General features: G+C 33.6%; 1 protein-coding gene across 44 annotated transcripts in view; it reads left to right on the forward strand.

Annotated features, from left to right (window-relative positions):
- The window catches only part of tau (microtubule-associated protein tau), a 260,510-nt gene that overhangs the window by 200,602 nt on the left and 40,598 nt on the right, over positions 1-19,310 (forward strand). For 41 of the 44 annotated variants that reach the window (XM_073959822.1, XM_073959824.1, XM_073959808.1 and 38 more), the window contains 3 exons: positions 4,680-4,866; positions 14,904-15,106; positions 16,781-16,966. In XM_073959822.1, coding sequence (XP_073815923.1) covers positions 4,680-4,866; positions 14,904-15,106; positions 16,781-16,966 — 576 coding nt within the window. Of the gene's footprint in view, positions 1-4,356; positions 4,599-4,679; positions 4,867-14,903; positions 15,107-16,780; positions 16,967-19,310 lie in introns of those variants that run through there. The other 3 variants (XM_073959833.1, XM_073959834.1, XM_073959835.1) reach the window with 2 other exon arrangements.

Below are 19,310 nucleotides of genomic sequence, written 5' to 3' on the forward strand. Positions count from 1 at the left end.
ACCACATCGGTTGCTGCGAAAAATGATCAACTTTTGTGGAGGATGTTTCTCTAACCAAATCGGATGCTTTCCTGATTGCAATAATCGCTTCTTAAAAGACGCTGAAGCTATCGTAAAGCCAATATGAGTGTTTGATTAGTGGAGTTACCGTTACAATAGACACCGGCCCCAGCTTGGATCCGTCAGTGCATATCGCCAGACCGTCCAGAGGAAAGTTACCTTTAGTCCAAATGTTCCCACTTGGAATAATTACAATGCCCCCATTTGGAATAATTACTTCGCTTGATTTAAGTTGACTACAAAATAATTTTAACCCACATAAAGCCACTGGCCGTTTAAACGCCACCAAAAATTGTTGCAAAGTTTGACGTAAAACTCGGACATTTTCGCAAATTTCTGTGGCCTTTTTTGCATTTTGTTATAGTATTGTCTGTTATCTATCATTCTTTTTTGCAATTTTCGACTTTTGAGGAAAAATTTAAATATGCGATAAAAATTTAAGTCGGGGATTTGTTAGGAATGTAGTAAGAGTATTTTCTCAATCAAAAACCAAAGGATTGGCATGTAAGAATACACCAATATTACCCTTCAAAGTTTTCGGCACTTTTAAAAGAAGGTCCGATTGCAGGAAAACTATAAGTTTTAGAGAAAAATGTTATTTTTTTAAAAAATGCTTAGAATGTAATTTTCATATCAAATTTTAAGTTTTCTCGCAAAAAATTCTCGCCGCTAAGTGGGTTAAGACCTTAACATACCCAAACTGTTAAATTCGCCAGGTTCCTGAGTTTAAAAGCTATCCTCGTCGCTTGAAACTGGACCAGAATATTCTGAGGTTAGAGATCCGGTATTAAGTTCAAGGCAATGGAGTAGTTGGAGTTCAAAAAGACCTTTCTTTATCCATTCCTCGATATTCCTATTCCAGGTCAGGCGATGGTCCAAGATTGTACCGAGGTTTTTAGCTTCAAGAGAACGTTATAGTGCAACTCCATCCAAAACTGGTGGCTTGCGCCCATTCCGTCTTCTCCGGTTTCATTCCAAGACCATTGTCATGAGCCTAGTCAGACCGGTGTACCCGAGCACCGTCCATAAGATTTTACACCCTCCACCATAATATGGAAGGTATATATACAAAGTATATATGGGGATTTCCGAGTGAAATCGGACACTTTTTCAAAATGAAGTTTTTGATTTTCTTTATTTTTTGCTGTGGTGATGCTGCTCATCAACAAAACATTTAAGTTTATTTCCAATTTTTTTCGACTAAAGGTTCCAAATATATCGCGCCTTGAAAAAGTCGAATTCTGTAAAAACTATATATAGGAACTACTCATAACTTCTTTAATATTGGTCAAATAGATAGATTGGTCAAGATAGAAAAAAATTTTGCACAGTGGGCTTAGCTTAATTTTTTCGCCATTTTATATTTAAAATCAATTTCATCAATGACTGCAGTCTTCGATTTTCTTGATTTTTTTTTGTTGAATTAAACTGTCATTAATCACAAAACTTTTAAGTCCTATTTTGTAGTGAAAATTGAATAATTACTATTTTGTCTTAATGTTTTAAAAATTGTCAGTACAATTTTTCCTTTATACCAATGTCACCCATTTGTTATTTTACCAGCAGCATCACAACAGCAAGAAGTAAAGGAAATCAAAAATATTCTTTTGAAAAAGTGTCCGATTTCACTCAGAAATCCCCATATATTCTTGGAAGTTATTATCTACATTTTCGGCATAAACACAAAGAAAACTAATTATTTTATATAAACTCAGAATATTTAATTAAAAAGTTCGGCCGAAGCGAACTTAACGCTTTTTTATACCCTCAGCATTTATGCTAACGAGGGTATATGCACTTTCATACGGGCAAATTGTGCCTCATCGAAATAATGGTTTTAGACCCCAAGTATGTTTGGACGAAATGTGTTTCAGACAATTTGGAGTCGATTGAGCAATGTCCGTCCGTCTGTCTGTCTGGCTGGCTGGAGCGCACGATAACTCTCGAACGGATAAACCGATTCGGTTCAAATTTTGGCTTTCGTAATATTTTACCCAAACTTTGTTTAAGTTCGAAGATGGGCTATATCAGTCCACTCTTTCCGGTACCTCCCCCACAAAAGTTCGAAAATGTTCGGAAAATTTGTGAGCACGATAACTCTTGAAGGAAGCAACCGACTTGGTGCATACTTTGCCCATCGTGAAACGCGTGCCAGACTTAAATTAGGTTTTAATATAGACTCAATCGGCCCACTCCTTCGGGTACCTCCCACACAAAATTTTGGAAAAGTTCAGTTTAGGGTCATCTCTCCAATCGCTTTGATTTTTGTTTTAGCAACTTTTATTCACTGCTCCCCATACGACGGTACAAGTTTCATTAGCGGCAAGTCCATACTTCCTGAGAAAATAGCATGAAAGTTGCAAAAAACCCCTGTGACACCGTATGAGGTGGTTGAAGCGCAAGATAACTCTAGAACAGATCTGCCGATTCGGTCCAAAATTTAGCGTTAGTAATATTTTGTCCAAACATAGTTTAAGTTCGAAGATAAGCCATATCGGTCCACTCCTTCAGGAACCTCCCCCACAAAATTTCAAAAATGTTCGGAAAAATTGTTCGTACGGTAACTTTTGAAGGGAGTGGCCGAATTGGTCCATACTTTACACATCCTAATATATCTACCACATATAATCAGGTCCAAATATGGACTATATTTGTGCACTTCATCCATTACCTCCCAAACAAAATTTCGGATAAGTTCACTTAGAGACCTGCTATCGAATCACTATGATTTTTGTTGAAGCAACTTGCATTCGCTTTAATCCTAATCAACATTTTTGTTGTTTCATACGACCAACATTTTTAAAATCCTCTAATTACATACGTTTTTTGGGCAAAAATTGTTTCAATATACACAGACAACAAAAAAAAAACATTGTTCCACAACATCCCATACGGGACAAGGGAGACTTCTCTCATATCAATGAGTGCACCCCGATTCATATTAAGCTCAATGATATGGGACCTACTGTTTATCGCCGAGTCCGAACGGCGTGTCTTAAGACACCACTTGTGGAGAAGTTTTTCAAGGCTGAAATACTCAGGAAATGTCGCCAACATCACTGAGGGGTATTTTGCCACCGTTGGAAATTTTTGATGTTGCCTGGCCGGGGAATCGAACCCACGACCTTCTGCGTGCAAGGCGGGCGTGCATACCATTGCACCACGGTGGCACAATATACACAGGCTGAGGGTATATCTCTGTCGGCAAAGAAGACTGACACTTTTTTACTTGTTTAATTACATTTTCATACCGAATTAGATGGCATTTGTGGTTCTAAGTGGCCAGAAAACTTTTCTACTAAAAATGATGGACGTATGTCCGAGATTTGGTATAGACCCAATATAACGGTACCACCCGATTTCAGTTATTTTGAATATTTTATCTTCATTATGTGTTTGAATTTGCCTTAATTTGGAATTTAAGGTTCATCGTGTTTAACAAAAACTTCATCACTTCACCACCAACTTAATGCTTTTTAAATCGTTTCTTATAAATTTATCAATTTAGTGATCTTATAGACAACCGCTTATGCTCTGAAAAATATATATCCCATAAAGGGTGTATTTTTATCATTAAGCAACTTTAAAACCTGCTTCCATAAGTCCTTCATGTGAAAGATGGTCTATAAATGCATCGCCACTACGTTTCATGTAACCAATATCCTTCTATATATACAATACCCTTCTCAGATTGATTAGTTGTTTAAAAATTCTTTCGGTGTACTATCACCTTTTTATTCATTCCACTCCATACAAAAACAAAAAAATTACAACAAATGTATCCTTGTGTTGTCATATCTAAATGAAGAAATAGTTGCAATTTCGCTCAATTCTTGTTTATTTGAAACTTTTTATGGGTTTATTTGGTAGTTCGTTGTTTTCCTTTTGTAGATAAAGGCAATTTATCATTTAGAAGTTATTTTGTTTTTAACTCTCCACTTTTACCTCCAAAAAATATTACAAAAACATCCATACATACATATATTTATGTTGATGTATATATGTGGCAAATCCCACCAAGTGGGAGGAAGGAGGGCAAAATATTAGCATGTTTGCTCCTTGTACCAACAATTCAAAGGGTACAAAGGTAGGCAGACAGATACAAAGTACAAACATCATGCATGTCGTCGCGTACCATCGATAAAACAATATAACATTTACTACAACAACAAACATATTTTGATAATAATAACAACAAATTAAGAATAAATTTCCTTTGTAAACAATTCATAAACAACCACAACAACAATCATCAGACAATAGACTTCTTGTGGAGTAAAACTTTACAAAAAAGGCAGAATGTTGAAGGCGAACGACGACACAGTTTTTCCCCAAACAGAATTCAATTGGAAAGGAAACGACAAACGAAACGCATCGCAGTAATTAAATTCCGAAACGTGGATTTCCGATTTATTATTAATAAACATATTGCATAATTATTAGTTGAGAAAAAATAATAAATTTCGAAATAAGTAATAGCGTGTCGCAGGATCATCATCATGCAATTAATTATAACCGCTGATACGAATTTGCTTTTTGTAATGTTTTTTGCAATTTATTGTTTGATTGAAATGTAATAACTAATTGATTTTATTTTTTATTACTTTTTCTTGCTATAGGAACGCAACGGTCCCGGAACCCCCAGTTCCCCAGCCAAGACACCAACTTCGGTATCATCTAAGCCCGAAAAGTCGGCTACATCACGCCCACCCAGCACTACACCATCCAATAAATCATCAAAATCTCGCAGCACTTCAAGAAATCGCATTGCATTGAAGACCCCAGAACCGGAACCAGTTAAAAAAGGTAAGCGGGGGACAAAATTATTTAAAGACAATCAACAATAAAAATAGGTAAAAAAAACTTTTTAAGTTAAACGGTTTTATGTTAAACATACATTGAAATGTTTAAGATAAATGTACTAAAAACCAAAAAATAATAAAATAGATACAGTCGTGGTAACTATAAACATATGCATAGACTAGACTAAAATAAAACCGTGGGGCACGTCAATTGTCTACAATCGTTGATTAAAATGTTTGTTTTTTAATGTTACACTATAATTAGGCAGTTGTTCAACCGACAACGATGGACGTGTGATAAGTAGGGCTAGAATGTGCCCCACAGTTTTATTTTAGTCTAATCTATGCATATGTTTATAGTTCCCACGACTGTATCTATTTTATTATTTTTTGGTTTTTAGTACATTTATCTTAAACATTTCAATGTATGTTTAACATAAAACCGTTTAACTTAAAAAGTTTTTTTACCTATTTTTATTTTCTAGTTTTTAGTTTTTATTTCGCATTCTGTTTAATTCGTTTTGTGCTTCATTATTGCAAGGTTTCTTGCCCGTTAGTTTATTACAGTCCAACTCCTCTAGTAGTCCCTGCAAAGATCTTTCTCTACTAAGAGCCACGTAGGCTTGACCTTCTTCAAACAGTTTCGCACCTAAGTATACGACTGCGTGATCCACAGTGCTGCCCTGCATTTTATGTATTGTAGAAGCCCATGATAGTATTAAAGGCAACATTCTTCTTTCAGCCGTCCCATAATTGTACTTAGCTGGAAACTGTATGGCTTTCGGGTGTATAAGATGTACTGTTTAGTGCACTGTATTCTTCTTGTCAAGCCCTTTTATTTGATACCCATATTGGTGAGATTGATAAAAAATTGTTATCAGCCATTTTGTATCGGCCGCCATCTTGGATTTCAATTTTTTATAGTATATTGTATTCTGCTTGTTGAGCCCTTTCATTTGATACCCATATTGATGGGATTGATAAAACCTACGTTATCCGCCATTTTGTAGCGGCCGCCATCTTGAATTTATAATGATAATGAATAAACATAATTGTATTGTCACCAAAATCCAAAGTGTATACAAAATTTCAGATTAATCGGTTGACAGGAAGAGGGTGAAATTTGAATTACTAAATTTGACCCAAGAATAAAGAATAAATAAAAAAAAACAGACGAGGTGAGCTAAATAAAACCATTTAAAAACAATAGTTGTCCATATTTAATTCGGCTACAATTTTCTAATAACTTAAGGAAGCTAAAGGCACTAGGTACGGTTATACTACAATATTATACAACAATATTTTATGAACTCAAAAAACATAATTACAACTGATTCTGTTAACAATTCAGCAAAATGCGTGCAATCAAAAAGTGTTGTTATATTGGAGCTACATCAAACTACGTGAAATCGGCAGGTACTGTTACTTCATAGAAACGGGAGGACTACCTTCTGTAAAAAATTTCAAACAAATTCGAAACATGTACTGCGTTTTTGCGAAAATGTTTGAAATTTTGAAGCAGTGGACCATAGAAATACTACAATGTGTAAAGTTAAGACGAAAATATTAAAGGGAAAACGTTGGTAGTAATAAAACAATTTTTATACAAAAACTGTTAGACCCGCGTTGTTGGCCCGTTGTTTTGTTTTTTTTTTTATGAAAACTTGTTATGTGCTTTCTATTTTACAATTCAAAAACACGTATTTTTCTACCTCATTTCTTCTGGTCCATTGTCAAACCGAGGATTGAGGATTTTAAATTTATCAGCATAGAACATTGGTGGCGTTTTTTATTGGGATAGCTGTTACAATATTGTTTTTTTTTTTTTAAATAGTCTGGCTTAATCTTATTATTGTTGTTTTAATATTTTAAAACAACTATTCTATTAGTGGAAAAGTTTGCCATTGTTCGCCAAGTGGTTAGGCAGGAAAGACTTGTTTTTTGTTTCTGGATATTCTCTACCGAAGTTATTTTTCAATAACTTCTTCAACAAAAACTTTTTATACCCAAACATCAATCGTCAGCTCGAATTAGAAAGGTGAACAAAGAAAAAACTTCAATGAGAAGTTTTTCTTTGGCAACCTAACACAACTCCGACGAAAGAGTTTGCAAAACAAACCAAACCTTTTCCACTGTTATGTGTCGTTGAATTACAACGAAGACAACATAACAAAATGTAGAAGACACCAAACTGCGTCATTATTTACTTTTATCAAGAAGGAAATTTAGTTAGCTTTACAAAATGGGGAAAGCCAATGAAATCGGTTGAAAAATAGATAAGTTAAGCCATCTTTAGTGTTTTAACTTTTTGGTTATTCCTTTATAAAAGATTGGTACCTTGTGCGTAATTAATAAGTAGACAAATTCAAATTCCAATCATACACACTAAGGTACCAACTTTCATAAGAAAAACCAAAAAGTTAAAACACAAAAAATGCCATAACTCATCTATTTTTCAACCGATTTCATTGGTTTTCCCCATTTTGTAAAGCTAACTAAATTTCCTTCTTGACAAAAGTAAATAATGACGCAGATTTGTGACTTCTACGCAGCCTAGAGCAGGATGAAAACCATTTTCCTGTTTTTAATGCGTTTTTGTCACACTTTATAACTCAACCATTTGTTACCCGATTTTTAAAAATTATGGCTTGTTCGAAAGACATGATTTTCACCTTTTAAATAAAAAATAAGCTGTGAAAGACTGTGGGGGGGAAAAGAAGTTATGTGCGTTTTAAGTTGAAAATCCAAGAAACCCCGTTTTCCCTACATTTACTGTTCGGCCGGGCCGAACTTGTTATACCCTCCACCACAAGTTGTATTGAAGTAAAATGGAATAATTAGTTTCCTTTCGTGTATGAAGAAGACTTAATACTAAATTTCAGCAATTTCGGTAAAACAATGTGAGGCACCATTCTAAGGGGGCTATTCCAAAACGTCGATCTATACCGACAAATTTCTGACGGAAAGTTTTAGGCTCAAAGAAGACAAAATACCAAATTGTGGCTAAAACTAAAAAAATACCGAAAATCAAGAAGTAAGCTTCTATGGGGATATAGGAAGACGTGGACCTATACTGATAATACTCTTCTGGAATATTTTATAACTCTTGGAAGACGAAATAACGAATTTCAGCCATTTCTATGGGGGCTATATCGAAACGTGGACCTATACCGACGAATTTTTGTCAGAAATGGGGCAATATAAAAGCGTGGACCTGTACAGACATATTTTTGGCGAACAGTTTTATATCACATTGAAGACTAAATACCAAATTTCAGCCATTTTGGTGGAATATTGAAGACACAACCTTCAAAATAAGAAAAATCGGGAGGTACTTTTCCATGGGGGCTATATGATGGCGTGGACCTATACCGACAAATTTAAAGGGGAAGTTTGAGTACCCCCAACGAAGTCTAAATAACAAATTTCAGTCATTTCGGTGGAATATTGAGGCCACAACGTTCAAAATACCGAAAATCGGGAGGTACCGTTCTATGGGGGCTATATGAAGGCATGGACCGATACCGACAAAGTTCTGGGGGAAAGTTTTATACCACCAACGTAGACTAAGTACCAAATTTCAGCCATTTCGGTGTGATAATGAAGCTAAAACCTTCAAAATACCGAAAATCGGGAGGTACCGTTCTATGGGGGCTATATGAAGGTGTGGACCGATACCGACAGAATTCTGGGGGAATGTTTTATAGCCCTAAAGAAGACTACGTACCAAATTTCAGCCACTTTGGTAGGATAATGAAGCTAAAACCTTAAAAATACAGAAAATCGGGAGGTACCGTTATATGGGGGCTATATGAAGGTGTGGACCGATACCGACAAAATTCTGGGGAAAAGTTTTGTACCCCTAAAGAAGACTACGTACCAAATTTCAGCAATTTTGGTAGTATAATGAAGCTAAAACCTTAAAAATACCGAAAATCGGGAGGTACCGTTCTATGGGGGCTATATCAAAACGTGGACCGATATATCCCATTTTCAATACCAACCATCCTGCAAGTAATAAAAACTTCTGTACCAAATTTTGACTCTCTATCTTTAAAATTGCGAGCTGTATATTTCAACAGACAGACGGACATGGTCAAATCGACATAGAATTTTATGCTGATCAATAATATATATACTTTATAGGGTCTCCGACGAATATTTCGATGTGTTACAAACGGAATGACAAATTTAATTATACCCTCCATATGGTGGAGGGTATAAAAAGAACTCAGCGGGTTAACGCAATATACTGTCTTTGAAAATCAGTTGTTTATCTTGCTTTGATATTGAAGACAAGTTGGGAAATTCTATATTTGTAACCGACAATGGTTCCAACGTTGTTTGGGCTTTTCAAAGATTTAAACGTATATCTTGCGCTTGCCACAATTTGAACTTAGTTATGTATGATGTTGTTGAAAAACATCCTCTTCCCGAATTGGGAAAACTGATTGACTGCTCAAAAAAGCTTGTAAGATACATATTTTAAACACTCGGAGCTAAACAACAAATTGTCGAAAACGTTAAAATAAGATATAAGAACACGTTGGAATTCAACATATATTATGCTTGAGAGCATATACCAAGTTCAGAATGAGATTAAGAGTATTTTGCTAGAAAATAATGAGTTGGATCGTATATCTGACTTAAAACTAGAACCTCCATTGGGTTTTCTCAAAATATGCAAAGAGTTCTCCGAAAAATTAAGCTCGGAAAAATACCCTACTATGCACATTTTTGCCGTTTGGTCTGAAAAACTTTTGAAAGTTTTGAAAGATTTGAAAGCTAAAATGAAAGATTTGAAAGCAATGATTGTTTACTTTACTTAAACGCTTTGTACCAGCAATGGCACATCTTATAAGTATGTTTTTATTTCTGCCATTTAAGGAGATGATTTTTTATTAGAAGAAAAATAAAATGACGTAATAGCTAATGTAAAAGCAATGTTATTTGATATACAAAGTGAGAACATTGAGTGTGCTACGTAGGAGCAGGAAATTACAATGCCACATTTACACGAATTTTCAGAGTTTTTGGATCCAAATTTGACAAAAATTGAAAAATTGACAAGTCTCTAATTGATAAAGAAATTGATACATATTTAGCAAGTGCCGCATCTAGCCAGACTGATGTTTTAAACTTTTGGAAAGAGTCTAATCTAAAATTTGTAAAACAATTAGCCAGGAAAATTTTGGCTATACCCGTCAGCTCAGCAACGAGCGAGAGATTTTTTCCACATCTGGAAATAATGTTTCTAAATACGAATATGTAAATATTATTTTATAAGTAATTTTGCAATATGTATATTTTAGAAGTATATATAAATATGTTTTAACAAATAATTGTACAACTATATGAATATCTCTTTTTTTTTGTAATTTCGTGCGTGAGTTTGCGTGTTTGTGCCTTCTTGAAAAACGCCGTGTTTGTGCGTAAAATTTTTGTTCCGTGTTCGTGCCTAATTTTTTAGGCACGCGCCCATCTCTACTTGGGTGCGGGATAACCTTTCTCTTCGAACATTTTCGGCAAACGAACTACAATGCCTGTCTTGTTGCCGATATTTACACTTGAACTTATCGAACACACTCAGAAGACCTTCTGGTATTGTTTGAATTTACACATCTTTCAATTTGAGTGAAGTCAATTTAATTTCTATCGATTCATTCCTGAAAACCACGGCGTGGTATTTAAAGCTACCAAGGTGTTTGCTGTCAAAGTGTATGCTCTACTACTCCAGATAAAATGTGCTTACGAAGTACTGGTTCACCCGAGTTAAGTTTATAACAAAACGTCTTACAATACCTGCTGGGTCATGCTTTCTTTTGCTCGTTGATGCAGCATTGTCATTTTTCCAAGGCCTACAGCTGTAGCACGAGTTCGTGTTACATTCGGAGCAAACAGGTATCGCTGAGCTGGTAAGCGTATACACAACCACTTAAATTTGGTACAATTTTGGTTTGAGCGATCTGATAGAGCTGGAAACCTGAAATTTGGAATTAAGATTAATGTTAGAGCGAAGGACTGAGATGTGGATGTAGTTTTGGAAATTCGTACATTTTGGATTTGTGTGAATATATAGCGCTGGAATACTGAAATTTGGTACAAAGTGTAGGTTTGAGATATGAAGGTTGTTTGGGAAATTCGTACTTATGTGTATGAATTCTGAATTTTAGTATGAACTAGCTGAACCCGGTGCGCTTCGCTACCCCGAAAAAGGTAAAATATATTTTGATACATTTACTTGTAGGCCAATTTTCGTCACACATTCCAACTTTCATTAAAATCGGGTATATAAAGCGTGTTTGGTCCATCAAATACATGAAATCGGACGAAAATTTATATGGGAGTTATATCCAAATCTGAACCGATTTCAATATAATTTGGCAAATTTATTTCTCGACCAAAATCCTTCACAAATAAAAAATCTAAATTGTTGGAGGTACCTCCGATTCTGATGCTATATCTCCGGGTCAACGCGGAATTTCAGAAATTTTGAGTAGCCTATGTTACTTTAGGCCATATAGTGATAAACTCTGAAATTTTCAGGAAGATCGGTTCAGCGGTTTTTGAGTCCAAAAAAACTTCAAACAAACAAGCATACCAACAAACGTACAACAATTTTTCTACTTTATATATACCCAGCAAAATGTTTGTAGCCAAAGAAGTAGTTGAATCATACGTGAAAGAAGTCATGATTTTTACAAGGGCATGGTGCAGTGAGGACACTTTCTAATTTGCTTCTAAGCACACATTTTGCATTAGTTCTTTGTAGTGAATAAATATACATTCCATGGAATGTATTTTGAATTGATTTTCATTTAATTGATTCGCAAGCATGCATTTTGAGCATATGGGAGAAGTTAACATCTATTAAGCGAGGATGTTCACTGATTTGACACCTCAGGGCCATTTGGAAAAAAGTATTTAAAAGAGTTGTGGTAAATTCTAATTAATATTTATGGTCTCTTTCTCTAGTTTCGTTCAAATTACTACCAAACTCATGTTTTTGTAGAACATTTTTGTTTGAAAAATAAAACAGTAGTTTGATAATAGCTCGATAGTCTTAATGAAATTAAATTATAAGGAATATAAAACAATGGAATATCTCAAATAAATCATTTTAAAAAGCGACTGAGTGCAAATAAAAATCAAGTACTTTTATTCTAGAAAGTTAGCTTTTATTACTCAAAAATAACCCAAAAACATCTTAAAACGCTTCTTGCATAGATTCATGCAAAATAGGTGATAAACATCTAAAATTGATTGCATCCTAGCTGTAAAAGTCATGACTTCTTTCACGTAAAAAGACATAGTCACTTACACTCATGATTCAACTACTTTTTTGGCTACAAACAAATATGCAGTCTGACATTTCTTGCACCTACGATTATCTTTTTGGATACAAACATTTTGCTGAGTAATTTTAAATACCATAAAATAAATTGTTTCTTGTGTTCTTAAGAATTTTATTTGCAAAACGTTATTATAAATGTATACATTGCTAAAATGTGAAAATTTTATGAAATGGATTCAAATCGGACATTGTCAAAATGTGAAGAACGGAATGTATTTTTCATTAATCTGCGTGGACTGCTTCTAAAAAAGCTATTCAATCACTACTTCACATAGAACAACTTCAAATAAATTTTGCTGGGTATAGATAGATAGATTGGGATCATTGTCGGTGAATGAAGATAAGAAAGAGATAGCCAAAATTAGTGCTTCTGTATACGATTTAAATTGGATATGGGGTGTAGTGATAGAGCTGGAATTCTCAATTTTTGGGTCCGTGTTGGTGTGCAGGGCTGAAATATGGAGGTGATTTTGAAAATACGTACCATAAGTAAAAAAAAAAATAGTAAATGGTACTAAATTTCATGTTGGTATTAAGATCAGTGTTGGTGTATAGGGTTAAGAAATGGATGTGATTTTTGAAACTTGAAACTATCGGTTTTGTAGTCGGACACTTATGTACTCACACTTGCCCCTGTACACATTTCTTAGTAATGAGTAAAATATGTTGTTTTGCGTTGTAAAAACAACTCATTATTTCTTTACCCTACTAGTAATGCGGAAAATAGCATATTTGTTATGTACTCATGGGTTATTCAGCTCATTAGTGGTCAATCGATTAGTTGTCAATGAGAGCCGTACCTTAAAATTTTCTGAGCGACATTTTTATAGAAATTTCGAAGCTGAAAAACATCATCATGAGGTACTTTTATAGCGGTTCTTAAAATAAGGGACGAAAAGAACATTAAAGGAAACGAGTTAGAAGGTCGAAAAGCTCTACGAAAATAATCCTCATTCGATTTGACTGAAGACTTGTCATCTCATATATAAGCTCAAACAACTGTTAACAAAGATATAACGCTAATTTCAGATGCCTTACAGGGTCTACAGCAGAAACTTCATTACGCCAACTTGGAAGCTCTACTCACGGCGGATCTGTCCTTCGGGATTCTTAATGTACTCACCAAGGGCTTTCATCACCAAAAAGAATTATCTCTGCCCCAAAATTTCCGTTCACAGTGTTATCAGCCGCCATAGGTCACAGCTATATACCCTCAGCCTATGACATTAAAAAATATCGGGAGTAGTACGTTGAACATATCCAACACCGATTTGAATAAAATTTATTTTTCCATAATTTATTAGGGTCTGCATAAATATATTATATCGTTAAAATGAGAAGTAAAACATCTACAAATTCGTCCCCATAAAATAAGAATTTCCTTAAAAAACACTGAGTGGCATTTTTTGAGTCATGGTTTATAAACCACATTCTGACACCGTTTTTGCCTATCTTACCAGCTTTCACGGTTATAGGCCTCCAAAGTATGAATCTTGAATGTCAAAAAGGATCATTTTGTCAGGATCTATCTTCCAAACGGCCAAGAAATTTGATTTACACTTGGAGTCAAAGTTGCAGTTTTTCTCTTAAGGAATAAAAATTCTGAACACATAAAATCCATCATATTCAAGGTCAAAATTGCCAAGGTCAAATTTCTTTTTTTTGTCTCAGGTTTGATCTGCCGTTGTCAAATCGATCAAAAATTAAACAAACAACCAACAACAAAAATGTACGTTAAATCTCAATAAACAACTATCTAGAACATAGGAACTCTGTAGAAACGATTCTTAAAGATGAAAAGAGCAAAACGAAACAATTGCTATTTTTATCCTTTTTTCTCTGGTTCTTGTCCATAAATACTAAACCGCTTAGAATTCAAACAATCAACTTCAATAATGTAGCGAAGATTCCGGCAAACGAGTTTCTGCAACAACTGTCTATTAGCGGTTCTTACAGGTGAAAGTAGCTAAAAACTTCAGAAAATATTCGTTTCGAAGGATAATAATCGCATTTTATTTAGATCTAATGTACAGTTTTGTAGTTGGTTGTTTGCTTAAATTCGAGAACAAATTATAAAGAAAATTTATCCTTGACGATTTTGACCTTTAAGTCTGATTGTTTTTATTTGTTCTTTATGCCAAGAGCTACAACTTTGCAGGTCAAAATACTTAGTGGTTTAGAAGATATGAGCCTGATAAATCTGACATCAAATCCTCAAATCTTTCGGGCGCATTACCGATAAAGTTGGTGAGATAAGGAAAAACGAGTTTTTGTTGTCTTCTATCATACTGCGCTGTCAGAATATGGGTTCCATACAGGGAAATATATTCGATTTATAATGAGATAAATGAGGTTAATTGTAAATAAAAACGTAAGATGTTTATTGATTTCTTTGATGAATACCTATTTTTTGTTAGGTAATTTTTTTCTCGTTTTGGCTTTATATGATTCAAAAATAAAAAAATGTAATTTATTCACAAAAATATAATTTCAAAGCGGTTTACTTAAATGGAATAAATGTTATTTTAGTCATTAATTGGCAAAAGTTCATTCATTCCTGCTTCAGGAAATCAGTTTTGAGAAAAAAGGCAAAAAGTCATAACCAAAATGTACATACCATTATGTGTATTATTTTTAATTCATTATATTTAAATTAATTATATTTAAATCTTTATTTTCTTTTTCAGTTCCAATGAATAAAATTCAAGTTGGACACGCTCCTTCACCTAATTTGAAGGCCGTACGCTCCAAAATTGGATCTCTAGAAAATGCCAGCTACAAACCAGGTGGCGGTAATGTTAAAATCGAAACGAAGAAAATTGAAATTAAGGCAGCACCCAAAATTGAAGCTAAAAACGATAAATATACACCAAGGGGCGGAGAAAAGAAGGTAAATTGTTGAGAACATACATATATAAAATATAAATACATAGACACTTTATGTAAGTTTCAAAAATGGGAAAGAGGAAGAATTTTATTGTTGCCTTTTCCATCAGATATGATGCCGTCAGTAAATACATAATGTACTCTTTTTAAACACCATCAGAGGAATACGATATACTCGTACGATACCTATAATTTTAGTTGAAATGTTTATGAAATGTTCCACACTTGAAAAATAGTCTAACAGATGATCTCAAAGATTCTAATATTATCAATATTATTCTTCCTCAACAACCCTAATTGGAAACGCATGATGACATTCATACAAAAACTTAATAAAGTATGTACAAACTACTACGAGTACATAGAACAACAAAAAATAAAACATTTAGATATTTTTGTAGTGATACACAGTAGGAAACATTGTTGCATTATCAAGCTTCTACTGACCCTGTATTTTAATTGTGTACCGCGCGAAGATAGCACTGCCTCTTTTCTTTGACAAATAACTACATGTACGAGTATATTATCAGTTCTTTGATTATTTATGATTTTCAATTTCACGGTTGATTAGAATTTGAGACAATAAATTTTGTAGTTTTTTTTTCTTTTTTGTCATAATATCGTTTGATTGGCTTTAACGTTTAAAACTGAAGAAAAAGATTTTTATTTGTTATTCTCTTTTACAACAACTACCAATAATATGTTTATTTATTATTAAGGAGTGACTGATCATATGGTTGATGATGTTAAGTTGAAATAATAAACAAATTATAAAAAAATATTGGATATTTTATAACTAAGGAAAAAGGCGTTAGGCGGTATCTATCAACAATGTGTGAGGGATATCAGAAGATTCTTCAATACAAGTATTGTTTTAAGGCTTAGGAATTTGTTATTTAATTTGTATGTGTACTAATTCTGTATTCTGAAGTTGTATATTTCCACTTAAGATACTCCATATTCATATATGTCATATATTCATATATGTCTCAAAACAGCGGCTGACTTCATAAATTTAGTAATACAATGCAACCACGGCAACATTTAAGAATTACTGTTTCTTTGAAGTTAAATTGTGGGCGTATAAGTATTGACAACACTAATACGCCTTGGTTGAATTATATTAAAATTTATATTAAAGGAAAGCATCGAACACTCTGTTCCGAGTAGTTCTCTATCATCACATACTCCAATGTAGTTTTCTACAGATTCGAATTTCAACGACTTTCAAGCAGAAGCCCGATCATCCATTAGAAAGCATGACCATGCCAGTGTAATGTCTCTAATTTTATATATTTAACTGATTTATGTTGGGAATAAAAGTAGTGCCCGTTCATGTGGTTGGGTTACTAACCCAACTTCTAAACCCGTGAATTTTTAACGTTCTCATAGATAGACATAGAATGCCAAAGACTCCCTTCATCGTAATATTGATAACAACTGTTGCATTATTTATAAGGAATTTTGATCGTCTCTATAAGCGATTGTATAAATAATCACAAGGTTCATTGCATTACTGAATTATGAAGTCATGAATATATGTAAATGTAATTAATTTCTTTCAATTTTAGACCAACTACAACAATAAGTTTTTATTTTCCATAAATTTATCTCTTAATTTTTATATTTACAAATATTTATTTCACACAAATAAACACACAACCCGTCGTTCATACAGATAATTTCAACAAAATTACAATGGAATGCCAAATCGAAAATTGGTTCACTAGAAAATGCCCACCACAAGCCCGGTGGTGGTGATAAGAAAATCGAAACAATTAAACCTGATTTCAAGGAGAAGGCCAAACCCAAAGTTGGTTCCAAGGATAATGTTAAGCATGTAGCCGGTGGCGGTGACATTAAGGTGAGTTCTAAAATTCGAAATAAAAAAGAAGTTTAGAATTAAAATCATAAAAAATTTGTCATTTAACATTTAAGTTATATTTGATTAAATAAACTATATAAAATTAGATATTATTCTTAATCGAAATTATATCCATTTAGCATGTTTTAAATATCAATTAAGCAGCATGTTACAGAAAATAAAAAATATAAAATTAAACTATACACGCATGTGATTTTAAGCATGTTGATAAAAAGAATGCATGTAATTTGTTTTAGTTTAGACATTTTATTTATAATACAATATATTAATAATGTAATATTTTATGAAAGTAACCTCTTTGTTATTGTACATCGAATTGAATTGGCTATCATCATTTCATTGGAAATGCATTAAAACATCAGAAAGAGTTTTGATAATAGGATGAATGTTCATACACAAAGTATTTGTTCTTCTAATAAAAATAAAACCAGACTTTCTATCCCCTTGAGCATCTATGCTATGTTTCGTGGCGCTCTTCTTAACTTAACAATTTCATCAATAGCTTTGTTTTCCTTTTCGAGTTTCGAATTTAGATTCCAAAGTATTAATATATTTTTGTCGTCGTACACGACAGATACTAGCGCATTGTCTCCGAATCGAATTTTACTGGTCATAGTTCTATAACATAGCCTTTTTTTAAAGGAGATTGTTTAAAATTTTACTTGTACACTACATTCCAAAAAACTGGTTTTAGAGCACACTGAGAAGTTTAAAGTTAGATTTCCACCTGCAAATTGTATTAATTCCAGACTTGAGTATTCAGAGAATGTGTCCAGTTTTTGCACATATTTTGGTCATCTGAACTGTGAGAGCTATTTTCAACTTTTTAAATCCATTAACTAGACTTTGGATAACTGAAAAATGGATTTATGGGTCCATTCGTTGAATTTTAAGCCATTATCTATAAATAGGCGTATAAGTATTGACAACACTAATACGCCTTGGTGGAATTATATTAGAGGAAAGCATCGAACACTCTGTTCCGAGTAGTTCCCTATCATCACATACTCCAATGTGGTTTTCTACAGATTCGAATTTCAACGACTTTCAAGCAGAAGCTCCGCCATCCATTAGAAAGCATGACCATGCCAGTGTAATGTATCTAATTTAATATATTTAACAAAAAATTATTTATGACGCTTTTTGAATTTGGTTTATCTTTTTTGGAGCAGCTCACATTTTCCTCTGCATAATTTATTTCCTAAGATCCCCAATTAACTGTCCATGAATTGTTTATATGTGTCGTCGGATTCATGTGTTATTGACCATTACATTCTCCGAAATTTAACAACGAAATCACAGTTTTCGTATGAGGGAAACTCTGGGTACGACTTGTAAGACTTTCCTTTATGGGTAGATCGAATACCGACTACACTACTCAAATCCTTTTTTCCTAAAAATAATTTATTTAGGCGATTTTCAGAAATTTATCGGAAAGAATGAACTTGCCAAAGACAAGCAAGAACTGTGTTAAGTTCGGACGGCCCAAAATTTTGTATACCCTCCACCACTAGTTGTATTCAAGAAAAATGGAACAATTAATTTTCTTTCGTTTAGGAGAGTACTAAGCTCTTCGGACACATCATGGCTTATTCCTAGAATATATTAATTGAAGGATATCACTTTATTTTAAAACAGGTTTAATACCAATGAGACATCGATGATTTCTATCCATTATGTTGCTAAAACCTTCAAAATAACGAAAATAGGGAGATATATCAAAACGTGGGCTTATACCGACAATTCTCTTGAGGAATGTTATATACTACCAAGGTAGACAATATACCGAATTTTAACCATTGCAGTAGTATAGTGCAGCTAAAACCTTTAAAATACCGAAAATCGGGCGGTACGGTTTTATGGGGGCTATATCAAAACGTGGACCCGTACGACCACGTGAAATCGATAGGTACCCATATATGAGGATTATTTATATTGTGATCTTATTACAAAAATATGCTCAATACATTTCCCATTCATAGGCAACTCAAAATGATTAATTACAGCTAACTCGGTTGGAAAATGTGTCTAAAACCTTCTGGTTTATAGAGAACTTGATATGGTGAATTACTGCTGATTTGGTTACAAAATGAGGCTAAAACCCTCTTTGGTCCCACCATATGAAGGTTCAAAGTCTACTATTTCGAAAAAGCACATTTTTGATAGTATCAACCTCCTATCAATGTATCATGACGTGATGAGTTTCTACATAAGATTACATTAAATCTTAGTTATAAGGTGATTCGGTGAAAAATCCTCACGCACAAAATGATTTTAACACTTGAATTTATCAGAATTATTAGCAATTTTTTGAAGTCGCTGT

The sequence above is a fragment of the Musca autumnalis genome, unplaced genomic scaffold, assembly GCF_047663935.1.
Source record: "Musca autumnalis isolate F117 unplaced genomic scaffold, ASM4766393v1 scaffold_1, whole genome shotgun sequence".
Lineage (NCBI taxonomy): Eukaryota > Metazoa > Arthropoda > Insecta > Diptera > Muscidae > Musca > Musca autumnalis.